Here is a 27065-nt window from a genome sequence, read left to right as displayed (position 1 = left end):
CAAACACAGCAATCAATTTGTATTTATCAAAATTTACAGTGATAGCAATGTGATTTTGATTGTGTCATTGTGATGGCCGCACTAGCAGCCACACATGGACACAGCTCAGGGTGGTAACTCTTTCAGTCAAGTCAACTCTTTTAAGGTCAGTTTCAATTCCCCCCCAGAGCCCAGATTAAATAAATTAACAGAGCATGATGATATTGAACACTTCCTTATAACTTTTGAGAAGATTGCAGCGGCATGTCAGTGGCCTAGGTCTGACTGGGTTTTGCACCTCATTCCTGGTGAAAGTCCCAAGGAGCTGTATGTAAGACTGTAGGAGCTTTATGGGAAGTGGATCTAACCGAAAGGTAAAACTGTTAAAGCCGTTGATGAAATTATAATCTTGGAGTAGTATTTGCGGATGCTATCTCCTGAGCTGCAGGTTTGGATAAGGGAACACGATCCCTCAACGGCTGCAGAGGCTGCGTCACCGGCTGATGTGTTTGTGGCTGCAAGAAGGAAAGGACAACCGTGGAGCTACTCCACCCGGAAGGCCACAAAAGACACCTGCAGGCCCACATCCTCAATACCATCAGATGGCAAAACCAGGTGTGGGTAAGGCTCCCCTGAGGTAGAACCAGCCAATTTGATACCTGTGCGATAAAGCTCTGAAGGCCCTAATTGACTCTGACAGTGAAAAGACCCTGGTGCACAGGCGGTTTGTACCAACTAATGTTATCCGCACCATTGAAACCACAACCATCTGCTGTGTACATGGTGATAAGAAACCTTACCTCCCTTGTTTTATAAATAAAAACCTATATTTATTTTTGAAAACATACTTAAAGACTCCTCGTGCCTGCCAGCTTGGTCCCTCACAGCTATCAACGAGGGCCATACAGACATGACTACTTAGGAACTAGCATTTGTCAACAGATCTGACACTGAGGTTATACCGTTGCATGGTTCAGCATTAGTTTAGTGAAGGAAAAAAAATGTGATTTTTGTTTTGTAATTAAGAGTAAAATAGGGTGTTTTAACAGCAGGTATCTACTTAACTTCAAGAGAAACTTGTGTCAGGAATGTGATGCTCAGAAGACTAGGGAAAACAGGTTGAATCCAAATACTCATCTAGTAAGGCATCTCTTAACTTACTTGAACCCTCCTCTGTCACCATGCCAAGTCCTTCTGCTTTGTTTTGCCTCTCAAATGCATTCAAGTCCAAGACACTAGGGGAAGAAAAATTAAAAAAGTAAAATAGAAGCCCTTACTGTCAACACAGAAGTTCCTTTTTGCAGTACAGCTAATATAACGGTACCTGCAAGATTGCATCAGTCCTGAGAGGCTCTTGAAAAAGCCTGCATCTCTTTTCTCTTTCAGGTAATCAAGCATTTTCTGGGATAGGAGATGAAATGCATAAAATAATATAAATAAATAAAAAATATAAATACAGTGTCCTATTGTCAAAACAAAGTGCTCCTGAAGTGTTGTCTCCTATTATATCAGGTGTACATACATATGTTGATGGAAGAATGAAAGAACAAGAATTATACCGTTAATAGGACATTTAGATGAATATAGTTGGATATTTGAGCTAAATAATCTGACCTGCTGAACTTGCACATTGCCTCCGTTTAAAATGGATATTCCTAGTTTGAGGGTGCAGGACACCATGGGGCCCAGTCGACCTGAGGAAAAAGAGTAGTGTAGGATAAAAGCTAAAAGTCAACAACATAGAGGACAGAAGCAGGCTTGACTGATAACAAAGGCTAAATCACTGTAGCAGATCAGACCAGTCTGTGAAAAAAAGTAATGTGTGTTGATATGGAAAGGTTACATTTGAGGGTATCAAAACATGAATCGTTTTTAGATTAAAGGTTGGCCTTTTAGGGTTGTTGTTTTGCTTTAAAATGGCCTTAATAGTAGTCATTGTTTTTCCCAGATTTTTTTTAAATGCATTGGGAACTCATATGGACACAAAACTTCCTGAGTAAACCTCATAAAAATTAAACTTTTGGGTGGCAGTTGTTAAAGGCAGGGTGATCCACCTGATATTTGAATTCATATTTAGGCCTTAAAATGTTGGTGGCAGTAGCCAAGGAGAACCTACATGTCAGTGGATTACACAAGTGTTGAGCCACAGAAACGTTGAGCTTATCATCACCTTTGCTAGCACTGATCATCTGCAGCACCATCTCTGCAGCCCCACGGGCGTGCAGCCTCGCCTGCTGATACAGGATTTTCTGCTTTTCCATCTCTTTTTCCTGAGTAGCAACAAACATTTTATTGTGAATTCCTTGCAGGTAACAGACATAATTCTTTTTGGGTAAACAGTAAAATAGAGACAATAACAGTCTGACAGAGCCATTGTTAAGAGAATGTCTTCCTTAATGAGAGCATACCTCAAAAGTCTTTTCTTTCCCTTCCTCCTCTTCTTCCTCCTCATCCTCTGCACAGCTCTAAGACACAAAGGTCAACACTCAGAGCTCATCCTTCAGGTTATTAACTCACGTCTTACCAGATTTACTTATACATGAAAATAACAACCTTTGCCATCATGTCTGCATACGCAATATACAAAGGATCTTCTTCCAAGTGACTGAAACGGAAGGAAGTCGAGTCAAAAGTCATCCGTATCAAAACAAGTATTATTATATTTGAATTGCCATATGATATACTACATGATACAACTAATTACTAAGGAAATTATTCATTGACAATAAAAAGCTAAAAAGGCATAATTGATTAAACCAAAACCATGTGTTTTTTCTACAAATTTTGGCTCCCATTAAAAAAAAATCTGAAATAATTTCAAATCTCAATTTCTCACCTTCTCTCTGTCAGAGCATTGTGGCTGAAGTGGAGGATAAGTTGGTGGAGAGGGTCTGGCTGGATCTCAGTCACCTCCTCTTCCTCCTCCTCCACAATTTTCATTGGGGTTTTCTGCAAAAGTCCACAGGTATGAACGGTTAGCTCTGCCCAACTCTGTCTGATCACTAACCATCTCTATTTTTTTATTTTCAGAAATGTACTAACAATTTGACACACTTTTTCTTAAAACGTTGAGATGAGTCAGTAACAATCAACTAGCACTGGCATGCAGATGAGTTTTGGTCATGTCCTGGGTGAGGAAGTTAAGAGTGGAATGTTGAACAACGTTGGAACAAGTTTTCAAATACATGCATGTTACAGCAAACAGATGCAAGCAGCAAGCCATTTGGTGATATGACTTTGCAAATGAAGAATGACCCTGACATTATAGTAGCCTGCCATAGAGGGAATCACAACTACACAAATCTCCACGACTTTGAAACTAATCGGACAGATTTGTAGAATAAAACTGACAATAAAAATTATCTGCCCATCAAGAAGCAACTAAGAGTGAACTTTAATTTTATTCAATGGCACAGTTTTAGTGTCTTGATGAATTTGCTGCACATCAGCGTACAAAGCTCTAATATGAAATGTGATCTTCACGTGAGTACGCGAGCATGCCACTGACGTCACTGTCACAGAATGTACTGTAACGTTACCTTCACACGCACACTACAGACTTACAGAGTACAGCGAACACACAACTGATGGGTTGGATCCAGATCTGACAGCCAAACAGCTAGTGACTACTAGTGAAAGGCCCTCCTTACCACTGCTGTCAGAAAGGCATAGCCTGCTTTTTTAGAGCTGTGAGCACCGGAGCTGGCCCTGTGTCTCCTGAGTTGGTCATGCAGCCTTTGACCCCTGACGGATCTCTGTTTGAAGGGTTTTGCACGCCTAGAGCGGGGGCCGCCCCTGGGTGCTTTGGGCGAGGTCCCCACCCGGGCACGCTCCCAAGGCTCGACGGGCGCGGAGCTAAAGAAGCATTCGGCAGACAGGACTGGCAGAGGGGTGCCAACGCAGGGCACACGGGGCAAGGGCAAGGCGAGCCCAGTACTTACTGCCAGATCCTGAACTAGCTTCTCCTCAAAGGAGTACTCCTCTGCCTCTATCCAAAGTCTCTGATAGGCCGGGATGAAGAAGTTGATAGCGCGATGCCTGGGAAGGGGGGAGGTGGAGAGGAATGGAGGGGAGTGGGGAGGGAGGTACAGTGGCATTAGGGTGGGTTCTGGTGAGTTTTTGGAGGAGACAGGAAGGAGAGATGTAAGGGGAGGAAGGGGTTACAGGAAGTGCATTTCAGGCAGGGTTGTGATTGGTCAATGTGGGACCCACTGGCTCTTCTGACTGGTCACATTTGATCTCCAAAATAATGGTAGTTACTTCCATCAGGTTGTAAAAATCATTAGGAGGAGCATGCACACTTAAGGGGAGATATGCAGTTTTCCAACAAATTGGTGCATTTTTTGCAGTTATTAGAGTACATCACATTATTTCCTAATAAAGATGCACAGATGTGTTGTAAAACTGCACAACATTTGGAAAAATATCAGATGAAAAACAAATCTTTAAATCCTTATAAAAATAATATGAAACAACTTTTATACTGTATATTACTGTAACCAAGCAAACTTTTGTAAACCTGGCAGCCAACTAATTAAAGTCAAAATTGTATGCAATATAATTCTTTCTGTCTTTCTTCTTCTCTCCTTTCTTCATTCCTTCCTTCAGGGTACACCTGAAATGAGAAAAGGCCTGCAGCTCGCAGTGTGTTTTCACTTTCCAAATAAGTTTGTTTCAGTCAATTCTTGGACTCATTCTAGCTGACCAATCAGAATCAACAGTAAAGAAAAAAATTGGTTGCTAGGCAGAGATCAGTCCACAGCCTGGTGGATGAAGGGGGGAGGGTTGAACAGATGAAGCATTTGCCCAGTGGTTTCACTTTACCGTCAGCAGGGAGAACAGGCGATCAAAGCTGGAGGCTTTGAATGCCCTTTCCAGCCAAACCTCCCGATAGCCATTCAGGAAGTAATTATTATTTTTGTATCTGAGGGAGGATGAGGTAGTGTTATGCAAGAAAACAACACAGAGGAGAGAATGTCGTTAGGGAGGTGATGAGGGGTTTACGTGGGCACACAATCAAGAAAAAGAATGCCCCAACCACTTCCTGTGACTACTTGGTGATTGCTTGTTATGTACAGTTAGATTGAGACAAAGCCATGTTTTACATTGTTTTTTGTTTAAATAGACCATGTCAATATTTCATTATTGACATTGTAAATCAGTTCCACAACGGCGTAAAAGAGAATCACCTTGGTAGATTGTAGAGTGGAGCCATGCGGAAACAAGCCACCACAGCACGCTTACGCTGTTTGGACAGCAGCTTATGCATCACACACTTCTTATTTCTCAAAGGCAGCTCCACCTAAGGGACAAAGAAATGACTGCAGTGAAACGCCAAGTGGAAAATGAAGTGACAACAAAGATGGTATGTGCCTCGTACTGTATTATGTTGTTCAACCGTTACTGTTTCAAGTGGTTTAAATAGCTGGTTCTGTCCCACCAACAGTCCCAGACTTAAAAATATTACATTTAAAATTACAGAAAATACAGAAAAACAGCAAGTTCTTTGAAAAGATGAGTAGATACCCGAGTAGATATGTCTGTAATCTACTTTTAAGGCTGAAGAATAATATTGTGTTTGCTTATCTTTTATGTCCTGTGATGTTGACTTGTGAGTATAAATAAAACGTAGGAAATGGGTTTCTACCTGATCCAGGTAAAAGACTGCAGCTGAGATGCTCTGCACCCGGTCCACTGTGTGTTCTGAGTTTACAGGCTCCTCGCTCTTTACAACCACGTCCTTGTACAGGTTCAGCTGCCACTGAACTGCTGGGTCATCAGACTACAACGCAATAACAGACATCCGTAAATAAACAGCAGCCTTATACTAATGCTACAAACCCAAATTCCAATTAAGTTGGGACGTTATGCATATGAATACAATGATGTCCAAATCCTATTTGAACCTGTATTCAGTTGAATACACAACAAAGACAAGATATTTAATGTTTAAACTGATAAACTTTGTTTTTTTGCAAATATTCTCTTCTTTTTTACATGCACTCCTTTACTACATAGCCACGCTGTTGTAAAACAGAATGTGGCTTAGCATTGTCTTACTGAAATAAGCAAGAAAATCCCTGAAAAAGACGTTGCTTGGATAGCAGCAAATGTTGCTCCAAAACCTGTATGTACCGTAGATGTAGAGACAAACTGTGTTAACTGACAATGGTGATTAGGCAGTTGTTCACAAAGTGGAGAACCCTGCCCCGTCCTTGCTTGTGAACGCCTTTTGGGGATGCTCCTTTTATACCCAATCATGACCAATTAACCTGTTCACCTGTGGAATGTTCCAAACTGATTTTTTTAGCATTCCTCAACTTTCACTTTTTGTTGCCCCTGTCCCAGCTTTTTTGGAACGTGTTGCAGGCATCAAATTCAAAATGAGTGTATATTTGCACAAAAACAAAGTTTAGCAGTTTGAACATTAAATATCTTGTCTTCGTAATAAATTCAATTGAATATAGGTTAATACGTACATGCAAATCATTGGATTCTGTTTTTATTTACGTTTTACACAATGTCCCAACTTAATTGGAATTTGGGTTTGTACTTAAAACTGCTCTTGCTGCTTGAATTATAACTATACAAAACATCATCTCACCTTGTCCAGAAGATGGTAATTCTGACGCAAGTGCTCCTTCACCTCATCATCTGTGTCTTTCTATGAAGGGTATTCATAAAAGACAAAAAAATGCAATGCAGCGTTAATAAAGTACTGTTATATTTTAAAAGTAAGTAGCCAGGGTGTTTATTTGCATATTAAGTCACATGGAAAAGTATTTGTTACTCTATAAATACTGAATGTCTACTGCACCGAAGAAGACGTTAATAAAATGTAATGTTACTCCTTCTGGATAACGCCTAACACAATGAATAAAGGCTGTCTGTAATGTAAAGAAAAACCATACGGACTGCTATGACTTAAAGTGGCTTTGTAACTTTTGGATTGTGTTGATTCTAGCCGTCACTTTGGACAAAATCTGTAGAATTTTTACCACATCTGCTAACACACGTGATGTCTTTACAGTGCTGTATTACCAAATGTAAATTACTGAGTTAGCGTTAGCGGTCATATAGTTGTGATGAATGTTTTGCCTAGACAGAAAATCATTCATTCACACAAGTTAACAAGTGTTGCACACAGTAACGTAGCCTACTTGTAATGTGTCACAAGCCAAAGCATTAAGAGTTTGTTGTAGCAACAAATGTAAAAATAACTTTATTTACATAGATTAAATATTTAGATTTTTTAGCAATAGGTAAAGCAGAAAACTTAAAATAAAATTAGAATACAATATGGCCGATATGAAGAAATGTCCTGCTTTTACCTGGCTGGATACTCACTAGCACAGACTTTTCCGGTGTTACGCTAACATTTTTGACCCATCAGAGTGTGTGATGGTAAAGCTTAAAATTACTTAAAATAAGTCTGAATATAAGAAAGGACTAAGAGATGGTGTACATGCTGGACGTCCTGCGTTGAAAAAGGGACCCGAAAAAAGATATAGGTTAAGTGGTCTAAAAATCTTTACACCAGGTCATTTTTTTGTTAACTTACCAGACTGTAGCGTATCTTGGCAAGGGAGATGAGCTCCTGGTCTCCTGGGGTGCACATGTTTAGGCCGACTGGCAGCAGCTTCTTCAGGGCAGCCACGATCAGGGAGGTCTGGATGGAGTAGTACTCGCCTCGCCGCCGCTTGTGTTTCCTCTCCTGGTCACCCCCTGACTACAGAGAAAAGGAGACAATACCATCTTAAAGACACATCTTATTAGCATTGCAATGGCTTTTGTCAGAGCAATTATTTGATCTTTCCCTATCTTGTTTTTCTAATTTAATTTTATCATATGTTAGTGTTTGTTTGTCCTTGTTTTTTCTAATTGCTATAATTCTTTTTATTATATGTATAGCACTTTGTGTTGCACTTGACACATTACTTGAGCCATAGAAGACAGTTTTCTTTTAAACTAAACTGGTGACAAGCAAAACTGAAATTGTATCAGGTTGAGGAGCATCCTATCTGTTATATCCTGTGTGGTTTGTATTTCTGTTTGTATTTCTATTATTCAATACATTTTTATAAAAAACTTTTAAGAATTCATAATTTTTTTAAACCAACTTCAACATTTTAAATGTAGTCACTAATTTCCAATGACTATGCTTTCAGGGCAGAAAAACAGTGTTTTAACTCCAAACCATTGATGAAGATTAATCCCATATTAGGTCCCAAAGGGCCTCAACATAAATCAGTCAACGAGCAGAGTCCTCCAGAATCAAGAGCTGATGAGCCTTCCTCCAATGGGAGTGATCGTGTCAAACCACCAGGGTGAAAATAAATAAACTTTAAATAAACTGTCTGCTCTGCCAAAACAAATAAACAACTCTCACAGTGACAGCTTGTTAAGCGACTGCAGGGCTAAACACTGTCAACATCCAGATTTATAACCTGATTTTACTGTCAGATGTCCACATGAAATATGATATGTCTTAAACCCTTGCTGTAGTGGTGAATTTAAAAGGTTTGAACTTATACAGTTTTATACAATTTGTAGAACATCTTACATCTACATATTCAAAGTGTTCAGTGTATGTCAGGGGATCAATTAAAACACAGGGAATGTGCTTAGAAGGACTTTCCACTTTCATTAGGAAAGTTTGTGAAATATAGTAGCAAAAAAGAAAGCCATTTGGGCTCCTGCCAGGAAGTATTCAGGTTGTGTTCAGCTTTTCCAAAGTGCTGAAACAGCGGAGAGGCAAGCAGGATAAGAGCGAGATTACTCAATCTCACAATGCTCAATACTAATAACACAATTACTTTTTGGCCTGGCAATGACATGTCATGGTTTACAGAGGATTTCTGACCCATATGAAGTTCAAGCAGACAGGAGATGTCTCAATATTGATTCCTGCTGTTCCATAGTGAAAAAAAATCCAGGAGTGCTTTCAACGGGTCAATCATACTTTGGGACACCCCTGATATTTGAAGTACTCAGTCACACTTTTTACTGAAGACTTTAATATAAAAAATGGCTCACAAATATAAAATAGGCTATCACTTTAAAAAAGACCAAGGATACAAAGACAATACTTGTTAGTGGGATAAATTAACTGTTGGTTTTGGTCTTTTCATCGCTTTTGATGTAAGAACAAAACTAAATATCACTGGACTTATCATTTTACGTATTTTATTAAAGTAATAATCTGACTGTCATTTAAATAAATATCAATTAAGTCACTATTACTAAATGAGGCGACAGAATGGTGATGGAGCCTACAGCCCACTGATGAATGCACTTGCATTTGTAGTATTATGAACTCGGTGTCTGCCAACATTCCAGAGAAAAAAAACACAAGAGGGGCACAGTTAGTTACGCATTTTCTATCACACAGCAGTGGTTGGTCCAACAGAGAGGGTAAGCGGAGCTAACGCAACCGACTCGCTATTTGACTCACTTGTGAAGCATTGAACTGTTATTTTTGGTCTCTGCTAGGTGAGATAAGTGAGATCCCAAAACACACCAGCAATTACGCTTTAATTTAATTATTCAATGTTCTCTTTGGAATCTTCGATATGCTGTTGTTCATTATATTTACCTTGGACATCTTTGCCTTGCCCTCGCCAGTCAAGAAGCCCAAATTGTTGATCTCATTCTGAACCACAAAGTTTTGCTCTTCACGCTTAAAGTTCTGGATTCAGAGGACAAAGAAAAGAGGTTAATCAGGAAATACATCCTCATGATCAATATCCTGGTAATAGACATCATATTGTGATTTGACTACTAGGTTGAGCAGTGAGACTTACATGGGACTTGCACCAGAGGATGAAGATCTCTGCCACCATCCTGAAGAGCTCAGTGGAGTCTGCATCTGGCTCCTTCAGCCACCGGCACCTGGAATGTACAATGACACGAACCAGAGACTATTGAGTTACATTATGTTATGGTACATCTGTGAAGGACAAAACAATGTCATAACTAAATAGAACAGAGGTGAATAAAGCTCCGGGACAACAGGAAAATAATAATTCTGTTTGAAACTGTACAAACTGTTTACAAGTCAAAATCCCCCCCAAAAATCTTGAAATAAAAACTAATCTTTCTTTGGTAAAATTGTACCTGTTGTTGTCCACATAACGGATGAGCATGGGGTAGAAGGCGTAGAGGTCTCTGCAGAGCACAGCAAACTCATCCAGAATGAGCAGCTCGGCTTCCTGGTTTTCACCTTTACTGTCGGCCTTCAGCAGCTCCTCTTCAGCTACAACCTTAGTTTGCAGCACATCAACAACTCATCTCCGGCAATCAATTCATTAGTATAAATGTCCTCACGCACGATCCCATCCAACTCAATGGTAATATTATCCTCCTTGTATGCTCACTCAGTAAGTAACATTTATATTTTTACTCTCTGTAGGTAATGTGACTGAGCATACAGTTCTTGGTCTAGCTCCTCCGACTATCGGCAGCTCCATATTAACACTGTAAATTCAGCAGGTTATGATGGAGTCAGCAAAAAACCATTGGTGTCATTAAGCAGTAGACACAATGTGTTATACCAGGTATGTCATATTTGAAGATCTCACCTTCACTGTCTTCTTCCTCAGTTTGTCCAGTGTGGGCAGAAAGTGGGTTCTTAGCAGATCTGCTCCAGCCTTGGAGATGATTGGCTGAGAGTAGACTGGGGACAGAGAAGGTAGAAAATATATATTCTGGACATGGGCCACTCATCCAGACACCAAAGTCATTCCTCTGTCCCTGGAGATTATTGCCTCTGGTGTCAAGTCTCACAGCTGTCAAACTATATTTAGCACTTAGTTTTAGAACAACCACAAGTGTTTAAGTTAGATCACCAATGGTGGTTTTTACCATTGTCTCTAGTAACACTAGGTTGCCACATGGGCTTCATCATTTAAATTAACTGTATTTCTTATTTTTGTTATAATGCTGTTTGCCAGGAAATCTAACTCTTTTCTTCTTTGTTAATGATTTTTAAAAGAGAAAAAGAATGAGGGTTGTTTCTGGAGAATAAAACTCTACATCTAATAAAATGTCAATACAGACTCCATTAAGCAATTAATTTCTAATGTTATCTCATATTTCCTGACAACCCAAAATAACATTTTACAATCCCTGACTTTGCAAGTCTAACAAAAACAAAATCTGACCACTAAGAATCCCTTTCAAATCATATTTATTCTTTCTCTCACTGCCTTGAGTCTGGCTCTTACCCGCAATCCTCTTCATCCAGGGGGCGTCATCAATGCCCAGGTTGTTGTTAAGGATCTTGAGGATATTTCCCAGGATGATGCTGAGATGTTCAGAGGTCACCGTGGTGCAGCAATTGGTCCCTGGAGGTGAGTTCTCTTGACCTTTCTCCCACCAGTAGGACAAATAGTTACACAGCATGGGAAGGATCACTTCAATGACCTGCAGGAGACAGGCTGAAGGTAAAATGTCTGTATGATTGATGTCATGTAAATAAATGTACATCTTGATTTTACACTGATAATGTCTTATAAGAGCCTTACACTCAAGCTCTGCGTGAGTTGTAGTTCTACAGTGATACATTCCAACTAAATTTACACAACGTAAATAGTTAGTTGTGTCTAAACTGTTTTTAAATGAAGGATATTACTTCAAAAGGTTCCACGTCATTTATATTATATTTTAATATAATATGCAGCACACATTGCAGAAAAAAAAAAGATCTAACTAGTAATAAACAAAGTAAATATTACCGTCATTAAAGGGATATTGCGGCAATTTAGTATTGCAACTCAAGAGAGACATATGTTAGTATGTTAGGTCAAAATTGATTGAGCAAATGCTGAGATGTTCCTGCAAGCCCTATAAACAATGGACCCCACCCCTAATGCAACTCATTAGCACAGAAGTGACGATGTTTTTGTGGGACCAAAAGCGTAAAAATGCAGCTGTTTGTATTAATGTAAATATCCCATCAGCCCTTCAGACCTGTGGCATGTCACTGTAGCGAGCACCAGACTCTGAGACATCGCTGACATCTTTAAGCAGTCTGTCAAGATGAGGCATCTCTGGAGACATCTCCTCTACTGTGTCCGGCATACTCAGGACTAGAAAGGAAAAACAAAAAGACAACAAACAAATCTGAATTTTTTAGAAATATTTCAAGAAACTCCATTGCGTATAAAGAGCAAAGTGAAAACATTTTAAATGAATGGGATAATGAAAAATTAGGATCAAGTGGACACTCACTGGCTCTCTCTCGGGGGGTCTTGGTGTTAAAGACAGAAAGCGGGTTGTGGGCGTTTAATTGGGGCTCCAGGAACGCCACAGGCATGGCTCCCACCAGGGTTGCCAAGCTCTCCCCCAGCGCTGGAAGATGTCTGCAGACCAACATGTAAATTGATAAAGTCTAATTTGGAAAAAAGCACAGCTAAAATAAATTGTAGAAGCTGGTGACAACCAAACATTTTGGTGTCATTGTTTTTTACTGGCTATTTGAGGCAGCTAGCTAGTCCTAGCCCCTGACAATTGCAAGGTTTTACAAGTTGGCGTGATGGAACAAGAACTTCTTCGTCGTATCCCATACTTGAGACATGAAAACAAAAGAAAATCAAAAAACTAGGGCTACACAAGTAACTTAAAGTTTTGGCAGAATTTAACACTGTAACTCTTACTCACACAGCCACATAATTGTGTTTTTAATAAAAGATGTTGCACAGCATGAAGTGTTACTGTTGTGTTCTCTTTCCCCTGTGCCATTAAATCATTGGCCATGAAATAATTTTTATTACGAACCGTTTTTCATGAAATGAGATTGTTATCTTGACTAGCCAAAGAAAAAACCTCTGTCTTCCTATTTTTTGGGATTATGTTTTGGGGCATTTATTTCCACAGGATAGATGAAGACATGGAAAGGGAGAGACGGGGAATGACATGCAGCAAATGGCTGCAGGTAGGAGTCGAACCCACAACCACTGAGTCGACGAGTAACCCTCTATATTTGTGTGTCTACCAACTTAGCTAAACCGGCCACCTCTGTCTTCATTAACATGTAACAAATACCGGTACTCTTTGACAAAAACTATGGCATAGATATCCAATTTTTTCATAAATAGTAAATAACGTATCATAAATACTTGAGTCCTGAGTGCATTTGTCAGAAATCAAAAAACTTAACAGACACATCCTAATTAACAGTGACAAGCTTAATGTAGTTTTTAATTTCACAGTTCCCTGATACCAATTCTCAAGATGACAGAAATCATAAGAAGGACCCATCATTACCAAGGAGTCTTAAACTTTATGATTAAATATACAGTTCTGGTCATGTGTAGAACCAAAAGCTATTTTACATCCTGCTGCATGGTTTAAGAAAAGTTTGGCGTCCTACTGTACCTCTCCACAAAGACGTTCTTTCCAGTTCCCAGAGAGTACAAACAGTTCAAGATTCGGTAACATGAAAGCTGCACATCATCCACTGAAACAAAAACAAATATACATTAAGCACACTTTTATTTTTAAATGAACTTGTACTTACATTATTTAAAAGATGAAAGGAGGAGAAAGAAAAAAAAATAAAGTGAATAATTATAATTTAAAATGTCTCTATTGTGTAAATGTAGTATCTGTATGCATAATGGGCATGTAAAGATTGTTTATACAAGACCAATTGTCTCTTTTAAATTCCAGTTAGGGACTATAATAGACTTGTAGTGTCCTTACTTCAACACCCCATATTATGTTGTTTTTCCTCTAAGGAAACTATAACGTGTGACCAAGGCATGCCTTTGTTTATCAGTGTATACTGTAAATGAGAAGTGGAGAGAAGAAAACTTATTTTAGAAGGCAGTGGACCTATTAATAATATGTATATGCAAATATATCTAAATATAAATTGGGTAATCTCTGTATCTGCATGTGTGTCCGTTGCCATGGAAATATTGCATCAACCATTCCGATCAACTTTACACTTGTTTTCCTGGGTACCCTATAAACTTGGGGTTTAGAATTTGGAGCAGTTTGGACAGGGTTGGATATTGGATATTAATAAACTGTGAATAAAACTAAATATTGTGTATGGTCACACATGACCAAGTCTGTTCAGTTACTTCATAGTATATATTTATTTTGCTGTGTAAAAAAATAAATAACACAAACTCACAAAGCAGGTCCCCTCCAAACCCGTATGTCGTGATGTGCTCAAACAGGGCAGTGAGGATGGGCAGCAGCGCCACAGTCACATAGTTGATGCTCTGGGTGACGCTCTTCATCTGGGCACGGGACTGCATAAACTTCCCCAGTTTTAGCATCTCCAGCAGCTTATCCAGGTCCTCTGCCGCGTTCTCAAAGAAATTCCGAAACCCGGCTTTGACGAGCTCTGAGCCAGACTTCATCACCGTTCTGAGAGAGAGGGGTGCAAACACAAGGGTTAGTGTGCATCCACAAGACTAGTTTATAACTGACTACTTGATGGATCACTGTGCATACAGTATACAGACAACAATGTGTGCTTACCTGGTGTCAAGTGAGTGGGTAAGGATGTGGAGACAGCTCACCATCATTGCAGAGTCACTTCCTGTGAGAGAGACATTCACTGTAGATGTGGAAATAGATGCCAAGCAAAGAGGCACATGGGCACACAGACAGATGCAATGCCAACCTTACCAAAAAGAGAAATCCTATGTCTGACAAGAGCTGCCAGCTTACAGAACAGGCTGGAAAAGAAAGATAGTAAGAGCAGAGTTGAACAAAAAGCTTCAGAGTGAACAAAGAAGAGCTGGAAGAAGCAAAGTAAGCATAGAAATAAGAAATGGTCTGAGGAAAATATGAAAGACAAAAATCCTGCACGCATTGAGATAAAAGGGAGGACTTCATGGCAAAAAAAAAACTCTGAATAGAAAAAAAAAAACTGACAAAAGAAATACTGATTAAGCAAAATATGTTGTGCTTTTAGAGCCCGACCGATAAAGGATTTTTAAGGCGGATACCAATACAAATATTAAATATATTAAAGTTCTGATAAATAAAATGTTTCAAAATACAAACTTAAGATATGACATTTAAAGTCCTTTGAACAATTTTAAATATTAATTTATCATAATCATTTATTTGTCAATATAAATCATTCTGATGAATGAATATTTTAAAAATAATAATAATTTTGACAATACCGATCGTTTGGGAAATGCATAATATTGGCCAATAATCTTGGCCCGCCGATAAATCGGTCGAGATCTAATGCTTCTATACAGTACCTAGTGACCATCTCCTTCTCTTTGCTAGAGGCGCAGCCACAGCTGCTCAGGTTCTTGCTGGGCGTGGACAGGAAGTAAAGACAGTGGTTCTTTAAAGTTTGATCTGTCAGAGGAAGCAAAACCTGGAGAAAAGAAATGCTGTCATTAGACTAACTTAAAAGAAGCCTTCTTAATAGTCTATTCAACAGCTTATCCGTGGTTGCAAAAAGTGTTCCAGACCTTGGCAAAGAACTTGATTTCCTGATCATGAGGTGATTTGTCCGTCTTCCCGCTGGTGGCCATAGCCTCTGGATTGACAATGATGTTGAGTGGCAAGGTTAGCATTTAGGAGAGTTCCGAATTATTGTAAAACACCTCTAAGCGCCCCTGTGTTTAAAATGCTGCATACTCACCAAGATGAGCAATGAACTCCTGGGCCGAGTCAATGTATTTCAGCAGCCTTTTGAGAAACTTGTAGGCAAAACGCTTTTCCATGGACGATGAGTCCTGCTCTATGTCCTTCTGATCTCTGTCAGATTAAATAATCACCAATAACATATGTTCAGCTGAAATACTATTTTTTTCCATCACATTAATGAAAGCAAAGTTTGTCAATATGCTGTCAATGCTAATTAATTGATAAAAACGTATATATCGTGATAAGAAAAAGATACAACGCTTAAGTTTTACGGACGTAAGTACACAATGTAGTCAACTTTTTAAACCGCTTTGAAATTACAATATACCTAATGGTTTAACTGTTTTCTAAAATGAAGAATTAATTGGAGTGAGGGGTGGTTAACCTTATGACAGCATAGCCACTGATCTGCAGAAACTTGAAGAGCTCCTGGGCCTTCTCTCTGTCTCTGTACTTCTCTTTAGCTGTCAGGGTGTCATAGGGTACCAACAGTGGGTGGGTCCCTCCTCCTGAAAAGTCAAATAAAATTCTAAAATCATTTAAATTGTATTTCACACAAATTACTAGTGGTAGCATTGCCGCAGCTGTGTACTTTTAAACTGTACATGTACATACCTTTGCTAACAAGTTCAGTTTTCTTCTTCTTGGCCCAGATGGTGTGGTAGTTCTCTGCAACCACCTCCACCATGCCCTGCAGAGACAGCAAAAAAAATGTAAAAGACAACTCCCGCACAGCGATTAGACCATATGTGGCAAATTATTTTATATATATAAATTATTATGGCAACCGATCATATTATTATGACAATTAAAAAAGTTGAACAAAAACCAACCTGCAACTCACGAGACAAATTAACATTGTGCAAGTCCATCGGAGCAGGACTGAATTCATTGATCTACAATGTCAGAACAAGACAATACAAGCACAAAACCAGATTTGGTTATTAAAAAACAATAAATGCATTAGAATTATTCCACATTAATTCTCTTTAAATCAATGTGTAGTTTACTATGTCTGTGAGTTGATACCATGCAGCTGTGAGTGGGACTGATCTGACTCAGAGCTTTTACATTTGCAGGTCTTAATATTTTGGTAGCTCTTTCGTGGAAAGAATGCTCCTGGTGTAAAAGAAGTGATGCATGTTAATGCATGATGCCCTATTAAAGAAATATTTTTGTTAACTTCAAGTGATTATTCCCGTTTGCAGCCGCTTACAAATCTCAAAACGCTACAGAATGGATTTTGTTTAACAGAACGGTTTAGGAATCATTCAATGGTTTACTACATTTTGTTATTTTTTTATAATGGAGTTCTGTGAAATATTGGTTTTAAACGGGTTGCCTAGATTTTCAGAAGACAAGTCACAGACACTCCACCTAGCATTTCACAATTAGCGTTGCAGCAGATGTCACGCATGCAGCTCACCTGATCCCGCAGCAGAATTGATCATTGCAAACTGTGTTGATGTTAGACATTGGCAATGTTCTTTTGCCCAAATAATAATACAAATAATATAAAACATGTCAGTTTAGGATTTAGGAACACATATTTGAATGATGTTGATACATTACTTGGTCTAAAAACTAAATAAATAAAAACAGCTATTTCTCGGGATTACCCGGAAATGGATCTTCTTTTCCCGGGTTTGAGTCATCTAATTTTCGGGAGAAAATATTAAACCCTTTTTGGGATGATACCTGAGATTCAGGGATCTTTCGCTGTTTTTCGCTCTCTCGTTGTTGTAACATGGCGTCTCCTTCCTTGGTCATCTCAATGTTCCAGCCCATTGCCAACATACTCTTCAATGACTCCCTCACTGGCCAGCGGTATGTTTCTCTCTCCTACATAGTGAACACACACACACACACACACATCAGGTATGACAGTTCAACACAGGTTAATATAAATAAAAAACACACATTTGATCTGAAAATGAAACAACTTCCTACATTTTCTAAAGGAGGTTATTTTAACAGTATAATGTCATATAGTTTGGCATAAGGTTTGCAGAAAATGTGCTGTGCTTTTTATGTGTTTTTGAGATTCCCCTTGACTAAATGAATAGCATTTTCACCTCTAACTTGATTTAAGTTGTCAATAAAAAACATTTGAATTGCCTGAAACAGAGATACTTATACTTATACAGTTATATGTACAGTTTTCTTCCTTACCGGCCATGTTTTCAAGTCGGCTAACTTCCCCTTGATGCAACCAACACCATTTTGAGTTGCCTTTAAACCACCTTTGCCACTGAGAGGGGTTCTTTTACAAATAAAACTCATCAACCTGTAAAAGCTTATGAAGCTAAAATGTATTTCCCATAAAAATGTACTTGTGTTTAATAGACAATCTGCAGTTAAGATAATGCTTACTACTCCCCTAGCAGCAACTGTGTATGAACCAGTGTGAATGTACCTTCTCACTAAGCGCTTTGTAAGGCTTCAGCAGTGGATGGGTTTTGGCCTGCTCATCCAAGCTGTCTCCGTGTTTCCAGCCTGCTGACACCTGCGACAACAGTTCATTGAAGTACATGTATTAAACTGCATTCCAGCTATATTAGAAACACTATTATATTGGGAGTGCTCACTGTCCAGGCATGCAGGAGTACAATCAAGATGTAATTAAGTTAGGTATTTTACATGAGAGATGGCATAAATAAAGAAAATGTCCAAAACACAGAAACCACATGTACAGGGACTAACCTTTTCTGAGGACCACTTGTCATGGGAATACTCTGCATATTTGTTGGCAATGTACTCAAGTTTTTCAGGAAGGGAGATACTAGAAGGTGGAGATAATGGTTAAATATGTATTGTTATTTCAAAGTCACTTTTACTTGGTTTTGATTTGTGGACAAACACTCAAATGCAGATTTGACTTTAATTACCGTTTTTTAACTGGCATTATCAGTTTTAGATATTAGAAGTTTTTTTTAGAATTTCAACATTGTGCATTTTAATCTTTGACTTTAGGAAAAAAATAAGTACATTTCTTTTTTTAGACCACTCACTTGGCAGTGTTGATGGGTTTGGGATCAAAGTTGCCCTGCGCATCCACTGATGCCTGTTTCTCCAGTGTTGCTCCAAGACTTGCATCCACAAAGTCCGGAGGCAAGGCTCCAGCGATGGCACACAGGCATGACGTGGCTATTTTGAAAAGGTCAGCATCATACTTCTACAGAAGAGACAGATAGATCAGAATGAGGACATGTCTGCTTAGCTATTAGATGTAGACTGAGCAGTGAAAAGAAAATGAGTGAAAGATAGAGCTGGAAAAGTGTCAACCACGGGATGGCTTTAACTGTAAATGATTCAACTGACTTCACCTCTGCTGCATTTCTCACAAGCACGTCATTAAGCTTTCTCTTCACTACCTCTGACTGCAAACGAACTTTTCTCATGAGAGCCTCACTTGGAAGTTGAAAACTCAGAAAGAGTAAAGCTTTCTGAGAGCAAACACCAGTAGAATACTAAACATTTTGTCATGCAGGAATAGAAAATGAGTAAGAAGACGACGTATATATAAAGAAAATATAGAGAAGTAAACAGTTTTCCAAAATCATAAATAATGTCCTGGTCCGTGCACATGCTTTCATCTTATCTTAATGAAGATTTCAGGGTTTTTGGGTGTACCTTCTGGGAAAGGGAGTCAAAGATTCCCCAGAAGAGTTTCTTGGTTAGAAGGAGCTCCTCCTCGGAGGCCCTGCCAAAGCTGCCCATACCAGAAGGCAGGCAGTAGTACTTCCAGTTCTGCTCATAGTGGTTGGTCAGAAGCTAGAGATCAGAGACACAAGAAAACAAAACCTTTTGAGTTCACATTAATAAAATATGTTTTACACATCATGGCCAGAACTTTAACAGTTTCATAGTACTAAATCAACATTATACTGTATTAGATGTATGACTGCATTCAGACATTCATTACGAAATGCTTGAGGGAGGAAAAGATAATATGTCTGGGTGTTCAACACACAGCAAGTGGGGAGGATAAAGGAGTTGTGTAATACAAGATGCCTTTTGATTTTGTTTGTCATAATCCCATAACTCTTTCAACTAAAGAATCAAGCACAATAGTGACAAGAAACTCTGTTCAGTGTCTCACCCCGAGAGGTATCTGGCAGTATTCAGTGAGCATGGGAACGTCGAACACCAACCGCCTGAGCAGCTGCTGCATCATGGAGGGACGCAGGTGCCTGTAAAATACAAGTATTATATTATTTAAACATAAACATACAGAAGCAGTGAGTAGAAGCTGCCTAGATATTATAAGTTTGACACAGTAGCTACAGCAACTGCAGATTCAATATAATACAGTTTACATATCCACGCACACACCGTCTAACTGATATAATTCTCTTATGTGCATTAAACCAAGCTGAGCAGCTGAACAGAAATATGTACTCATATCAACTGAATGAAGATAAAAACATTCTGTAGCATGTGGCAGACAGATACTGTATGTACCAAGCTAAATGAAACAGGGTAAATTGAGGTCTAACTCCAAAATGGCTGCCAACATTATATGGGTAAAATCCTTAATTATCGGTGTGATCATTCTGAAATACCAAATAGGTTTATAATAAAGTCTAATGTTGCTGATGCTAAATTTGGCCCAGATAAAGTTAAAAACACTCAAATAGTATCGCAGAATTACTCTTTGTTGCTCAATCAATCTTACAAGACGATATGCCATTACAGAAAAACAATGCAGGCCTAATTTATTAGCCAAATAAACATACATTAGTATGAATTCCTACTGTTTGTATTCAAGATTCAAAATCCTTTATTAGTCCCACAATGGAGAAATTCCCACTGTTGCAACAGCAAGGGATAGGAAAAGTAGTACAAGACACAATAAGATAAACACACAATAAATAAATAGAAGTATACAGAAAAAATAGTAAAGTGGAATTAAAGTATTGCACAGGCACATTATTGTTGCACGGTTTATCAGTCCTAGTGTGTGTGTGTGTGTTTTGTCCATGTGGTATTGTGTTGATTTTAAAATCTTACAGCCTGGACAGACCTGCGGAATATCTCCTTGACGCTTAAAATAACAAAGCCAAAAATATTCTATCAGATTATTTGAGTCTAAAGGTGCACAAAAGCACAGTAAAGTTAGCCCGGAAGTAATAGTGCCCTTAATCTAGTATACTTAATGTCATTGTACCTCAGTTTGTCCTATAGCTTGTCAATGCTTGTTGCACAGCCATCAGCTGAGTCTGTACAGAGCTTGGGAGGGCTTACTTGCAGATAGCCAGCAGACACTCCTCGATGGCATCCCTCTGGGCTTTGGTGAGTGAGCGTCCTTTGGACAGCCGGTAGATAGTATGCAGCGTTGAGTCAACCAGCTGTGCGTAGTGCTCTGTGCTGCTAAAGAGAGCGGCACAGCGGGTGAGCAGAGGAAGCAGGGCCGAGCCGATGTACCTGTTCATGGCCAATGCCGTTTCAGTGGTGCTCAGCACTTCCTGTTGAACAGAGAACAAGTATGTTAAAGGATGGAGAGAAACAGCAACAGTCTCCCCACATGTGAAGATTAAAAGAAAGTTGGAGTGAATACAGGCTCCTGGCAATAGCTAAAAGAAACATTATGTGGTTCCACTGTAGTAAAGGTAAAGGGAAATTTAAAAGACCATTTTCCTCAATGTCAGAGTTGGCAATCATTTTAATCAATCACTGAGGTTTGAAAAGGGCATTGACTGAATAGAAACTTCTGTCGATTCTTAAATCTAAATTTGACTTTTTCACAGATAACATTGTTGATTTGTTTTAAAATTAGTTTCTATAAATGACGTTCTGCCTGTCAAATATGACGTTCTGCCTGTCTCATGTTAACACTCAGGAAGTGTTACCACGAGTCATGGGCAACCTAAAGAAGCCCTTCCCTATGAAGTTTTATTTAAAAAAAAAGGTATGTGTAGATTCAGTGTTTCTTACCAAAACAATCATTTTTAACCAGTTCGGCTGATATTTTATGTAAACGCTGATTATTTTTCCTAAACAGAGAATGGTGAAAGGTTCACAGTGGTTCAATGGTGATCCACACATTGCCGCAGTAAGAAGTGTTATATCCCTACAAGACAGATTTAATACAGACCATTTGAGAACTGATCATATTACTGATCATTTTACCAAAATTATGTTAATGTTTTTGCCAACTTGACAGTCATAACAAGCCTTTGCTCTGATTGTATAGAAGATATATTGCATATTAACACCTACTAGAAGCAACAACTTTTACTTTTTGCAGGTTCAACTCTGGCCTGCGGCCCTTTGCTGCATGTCATTTCCTCTCTTACTCTCTCACTCTCTCTCTCTCTCTCTCTCTCTCTCTCTCACTCTCTCTCTCCTTTTCTCTCTCCTATTTCACATCTTCAGTTGTCTTACATAATAAAAACACAAAATGCCCAAATAATAATCTAAAATGATGTTTTTGTAGCTAGTGAGTTTAAAATAAAATAAAAGAAATGTGGGTTTTCTCTCAATCACCGTGTCCAGAGAAGCAGAGGCTTGGAGGTCAGGCAGGAAGCCAACCTCCAACATCTGGAGTAGGAAGCTCTGGTCCTCGATACCGTACACTCTTTCCAGGAAGAGCACCATGGGGGCCTTGTGGTCCGGACAGAAACAGGCTGACATGTCAGGTTCTGTCACTGTGCCATCTGAAGTTGAAACACATTTTATGGGAGAAAAGATAGGTTATTGTGCCGTTTGGAAACATTGTATTTATTATAGAAAAAAAAAAACCCGAAGAAGGCTGTCTGTGCCTCTACGCGTAGGTTACTTGTCCCTGTGTCTTTTACATTTTCTGTTATGAGATAGCCAGTAAAAAAAAGAGTGCCCTGGATTTCCTTTTTTCGATTTGAATTCCCGACCCCAAAGATCACCTTCAATCATCTGACTGAACTTCCTGAGCACCTTGGACCTTGGTCATTGTATTTATTTTATCTATTTAATTTGATCAAAAGATAAAGAATGTAGCATCATGGGTGTATTTATAGTAAAAGTAATTCTAGGCATGGAAAGTTATTAAAAAAGCAAAAAAATGTGTGATTGCTGCTGACAATTTTCCTCCACAGTAGAAACACAGAGAGAGAAATTAATAGATATTTACTCCTGAATGAAGGTAAGATGATTTTCAAAATGCAGAGAATTTATTTAAGTTTTCTTCATCTAGCACTGTGACTTCAAGTACATACTACACTAGCCAAATCAATTTTTTTTTTATATTTCTAGGCAATAAAGTAGTGTGGTGTAGTTAGTTCAGCAAGTAGCAGAGAAAATTTGAATCTGATATACTGTGGCTTGTGTTTGTTTACTTGGTTTAAATCAAAATGGCTTATCAGAGTGAGACTAGTTTCAGCCTTGAAAACAGTCCCAGATCATTTTTTGCATCAGCTTTTCTGTGTCACTTTTAGCTTCTTTTTTTTTTTTGCTTTCAGAGCTTTCTTCCCCGTTACATTTTAAAACATTGTTTGTTTTTGCTGCGACACCTGGGTTAACTTTTTTATGTTGCTATTCTTTCAACTTTCAACACCTGCTTACTCGACTTCATGTAGCCAAGAAATGAAAACAAAAGCCACCACGACTAACATACCTTTATTAAGCACAGGCATTTTGAGGGGGATGCTGATGATGCCCACCAGGTCTGTCGTGGGAACCAGAGAGCGCAAGATTGCTCGGATACGCAGCGCCTCACCTTTACCGGCATTGATAAGCTGTAATAGACACATGTAGGAAATAGTCAACTCCCTATTTCATTCAGGTCATTGTAGTGATCTCTGTTATCATATAGAGGATATTTAAACAGAAAAGGAAGTCTGTGCATGAAGAATAAGCTCCTCACATGCATCTCAGGAGCGCAGCGGCCCAGCAGGTCAATGAGAGCTGAGTAGAAGGATATGATGGCGTTGCCCATGTGAATAACTTCACCTTCTTCCTCACCAGACCTAAAACACACAAAACACTCTGTCACTGTGACAACATATTTTGGGATAGTGCAAACACATTCCACAAGGTAGTTTGAGACCAGAAGAGCAATAATTGAGCAATTTTGTGAATATTTATAACAATGTGTTGACACAATACATGATCTCCTTCCAGGTCACTGTGTTACGCATATTGATTTTGACTAGCTTCCCAATCCGTCTCCTCACTTCATGCAACAATAACCGTACCCATTAAAATGCAGCAAGTGTGTAACAGCCCTTGTATACTAATGTCAGCAACAACTTCTACACAGCTTTACTCACAGCTGCTATCAATTTCAATGCTGGTATATTCATTTCTCTTAAACCTCTAACTAAACAAGTATCTCTGTATGATGTCTTTATGTAAGTATTGTTTTAAAATGTCTCAGATTTGGTTATCCAAGACTTGGGGGGGCCGGGACGAATGAAACATTCCAATTTTCTCCAAGTGGAATGATGATAAAAAGACTTCCTTGGGTCAAAACATAGAGCTAGTTAACCTCCTATCAGCCAAACATCTTCCTGTTATTTCCTCATATCACAGAGTTACAGGCAATAAAAAGGTTTTGATGGTCGAAAGTAAACTTCATTAGCGGTTAAATGTTTTTGATTATTAAGGAGTGTGTTTTGTTTAAAGGTTTGACTACATGCTTATTCAGTAGATCATTTAGTGTTCTCCACAATCCCAGGCTTTCCTATTGCATGCTTGTTTACATGGAAAGCAAAACAGGCTGTAATGGCATATTTCTATGCCGACCTGGCTGCAACCCCTTGTATTTTAGGTAAATACACAAATATCTGTGTTTACGCAATAATGTATGGAGGTAAGACATGGAAAAGCAGTTTTAGAAAGATGAAAATATGTTTGGGTCCACCAGATTGGGGGGTGGGTTTTCCTATGTTACCCTATAGAGACTGACGGGCTGTGCGTGGTTCAGGGCACTTATTTGGATGTTCAGTGGCCTAACCCACATAAAAACCTAGTGAAACAGCATTTTCCACAATAGAAACATGATATAAATGGGACAACTTATTGTTCTAGCTATAAAAATGGCAGAAACATCCACAGTGCATTATGTTTCAATAACCGCTTTATTCACGCTTCACGATGACGGCAAACAGACATTCACAAAGACGTATTGCCCAGCAACCATCTATCTAAAAAAACACCTTTTGGGAGTAGCATTCATGATATGTAGTCAAATATTGAAGTTCCTAAACGGTTTCATTCAAAGATAATAATGCAACGGCATTTGACAGATGACAGGTGTATGTTTCTAGTGACAAAATATTGGACGGGTGTGACGTCATATGCTCATTCACAAATTCAATACGGGAACTTACTTATTTGACCATATAATTATTACTTAGGTAGCCTAATTATGAAGTAAAAAAAGAAATTCTACACAAAGGAGGGAAAAATATCAATAAAGAATTCTCAAAGAAGTCCGGCTTGCTCAGGGCCATGCCAGGTCAGCTCAGCTGCGTCTTTCTCCCCCGTCGTGTCCCGCTGTCTCTCTACACCGGCCCCCGCACCCTGTCCCTTCTCTTTCTACCGGCCTACTCACTTTGCGCAGTGCTGCCGCACATGAGGATAGAATCTGAATCTGTTTTGTGAGGAAAGGAGCAGCCCCTCTCCTCCCAAAACAGATTAGGAGAGAGGTGACTGTTTTAGAGGCTACAGGCGAGACATACATTGCATTCTCCTTAGACAATACTGGAGACTTTTTTGTTGCTGTCTTTTCCACAGAAAGTCACCAGATTTTTTGCTAGTTGCTTTTGTGAAAAAAAGTTGCTAAGGGGGTCTGAAAAATCACTAAATCTAGCAACAAAGTCGCTAGTTGTCAACACTGTTTTATGGTGACAGACGCTGTGCGCACGGAGGGGAGGGGCTGTGTATGTGTGTGTGTGTAGAGTGACAGAGAGACAGGGGAGAGCAAGGAAAGGAAATGTAGCTCAACGAATGACTGTTAGAAATAGCGTTAATAGCGTGTTCATTGTGTGGCGCACTGCCACACAATGGTGTATGTGTGGGATGATACAACTTCTCATTCAAACTGAGAGTAATAGACTCCTTTTCTTTCCAGTTCCTCTGTGCAGGCTTACACAAAGACTTGAACTGCGATCTATTCCTATTGACGTGAATGAAATACATCTGTATATCAAAATCAAACTGATGTTGCACTATTGATCATCAGAAACACACTGGAAAATCTTAATCTAATTTATCACCAAAGAAATAATGGAGACTTTATCACAAATCATTACTTCAGAGACACACAGTGGATTTTTGTGATGATCTAAACGCTGATTCAGAGGCTTTCCAACTCTGCCTAGAATAAAAGAAATTGGTGTGGACCCCTACCCAGTAGTGACCACAGCAGGAGTATTGGGCAGGTCTAGGGCAGGATCCTCAGAGATCTTAATGGCCTCCTCAATGGCAGTCAGCAGACCCTGACCCCCCTCTCCCCTCAGGGCGGGGCCGAAACACTCTGGACGCCTGATCAGCAGCTTCACCACCACGTTGGCATTTTCCTCCACGCTCTCACCTGGTTTACAAATACAGCAGGACAATGGGCAGTCATGTATAGGTAAGGATTTAAGTTATCTCCAAAAGGACAGGTCAGAGTCTACTGTATTTACGTCATGTGCTCAGTGTGAGAGTCAACATACCATTGCAGAAGACGACGAACCTCAGGAAGGACAGGTAGCGCTCTCCCTCTATAGGATTCCAGCCAAGGTCGGGGTAACCCTTAGCAACCAGCATGGCACAACTCTGAAGACCACAGCCTGCTAGGTATGTAACCACCTACACACACACAAACATGCACAATTCTGTTTCACTCCTGGGTATCACACCATAATTGGCCCACTCTGTCATTTTGACTGTCAGTGTCAGAAACAGTGACAGATTGAAAGCATTTGCTGAGCAAGCTTATTCAAATGACACAAAATCACACTTCATTTTTCACTGAGAAAATGTGGGTTGCCATAAGGTTTAATTTAAGTTTGACTCACTATCACCAAATGTCAGCAAGAGATGTAATAAGAAATCATCTTAGCTATTTATAATGCAAAGAAATCTGATAATATCACAGAAAATACTGATCAACATTTCTTCCTTTAAAGAATATATTACCATCAAGACTAATATCATCCTGGTGTCCTAGTGCATACGCTTTTAGACTAAAAGGTTGTTTCAGTGCACTATATAAAACTAAATGTCATTAAAAAAATACCACCACAGCTTATTACATGTAATTTGATTTAAATTCACAATTTTACAGTTCCTGAAGTGTTTAACACTTAAGTAAGTCTATTATATGACCGATTAATTTGCTATACCAAAGAATGCCTTAAGGTCATACCAAAAATAAAAAACTCTGGCTGGTAATCTAATCTGAAACCACTAGGTGGCCTTAATACAAATGGTTCAATACATTTCAGTCTCAATCATTCAGTTGCAGTCAAATATGTTTGTTTGTG

The 27065-nt window shown here is 39.1% G+C and overlaps 1 protein-coding gene across 10 annotated transcripts in view; it reads right to left on the bottom strand.

Moving 5' to 3' along the window:
• Positions 1–27065, bottom strand: part of ryr3 (ryanodine receptor 3) — a 111068-nt gene that overhangs the window by 13498 nt on the left and 70505 nt on the right. For 6 of the 10 annotated variants that reach the window (XM_034901057.1, XM_034901058.1, XM_034901062.1 and 3 more), the window contains 41 exons: positions 26253–26388; positions 25945–26128; positions 23456–23558; positions 23207–23327; positions 22102–22271; positions 20860–21080; positions 19715–19805; positions 19246–19386; positions 18624–18787; positions 18316–18394; positions 18029–18118; positions 17311–17454; positions 16446–16508; positions 16228–16303; positions 15998–16121; positions 15608–15723; positions 15435–15502; positions 15216–15337; positions 14626–14675; positions 14476–14536; positions 14123–14361; positions 13357–13438; positions 12211–12341; positions 11950–12068; positions 11205–11403; positions 10560–10654; positions 10096–10241; positions 9783–9870; positions 9575–9667; positions 7541–7708; positions 6584–6643; positions 5627–5761; positions 5169–5281; positions 4804–4903; positions 2816–2928; positions 2533–2584; positions 2388–2444; positions 2150–2249; positions 1594–1673; positions 1304–1380; positions 1141–1214 (listed from right to left, as the gene is read on the bottom strand). In XM_034901057.1, the coding sequence (XP_034756948.1) occupies positions 1141–1214; positions 1304–1380; positions 1594–1673; positions 2150–2249; positions 2388–2444; positions 2533–2584; positions 2816–2928; positions 4804–4903; positions 5169–5281; positions 5627–5761; positions 6584–6643; positions 7541–7708; positions 9575–9667; positions 9783–9870; positions 10096–10241; positions 10560–10654; positions 11205–11403; positions 11950–12068; positions 12211–12341; positions 13357–13438; positions 14123–14361; positions 14476–14536; positions 14626–14675; positions 15216–15337; positions 15435–15502; positions 15608–15723; positions 15998–16121; positions 16228–16303; positions 16446–16508; positions 17311–17454; positions 18029–18118; positions 18316–18394; positions 18624–18787; positions 19246–19386; positions 19715–19805; positions 20860–21080; positions 22102–22271; positions 23207–23327; positions 23456–23558; positions 25945–26128; positions 26253–26388 (4645 nt within the window). Of the gene's footprint in view, positions 1–1140; positions 1215–1303; positions 1381–1593; positions 1674–2149; positions 2250–2387; positions 2445–2532; positions 2585–2815; positions 2929–3920; positions 4018–4803; positions 4904–5168; positions 5282–5626; positions 5762–6583; positions 6644–7540; positions 7709–9574; positions 9668–9782; positions 9871–10095; positions 10242–10559; positions 10655–11204; positions 11404–11949; positions 12069–12210; positions 12342–13356; positions 13439–14122; positions 14362–14475; positions 14537–14625; positions 14676–15215; positions 15338–15434; positions 15503–15607; positions 15724–15997; positions 16122–16227; positions 16304–16445; positions 16509–17310; positions 17455–18028; positions 18119–18315; positions 18395–18623; positions 18788–19245; positions 19387–19714; positions 19806–20859; positions 21081–22101; positions 22272–23206; positions 23328–23455; positions 23559–25944; positions 26129–26252; positions 26389–27065 lie in introns of all 10 variants that reach the window. The other 4 variants (XM_034901059.1, XM_034901063.1, XM_034901065.1 and 1 more) reach the window with 1 other exon arrangement.

This window comes from Etheostoma cragini, chromosome 18 (assembly GCF_013103735.1).
Source record: "Etheostoma cragini isolate CJK2018 chromosome 18, CSU_Ecrag_1.0, whole genome shotgun sequence".
NCBI lineage: Eukaryota > Metazoa > Chordata > Actinopteri > Perciformes > Percidae > Etheostoma > Etheostoma cragini.
This window is presented reverse-complemented; position numbering and strand designations above follow the sequence as displayed.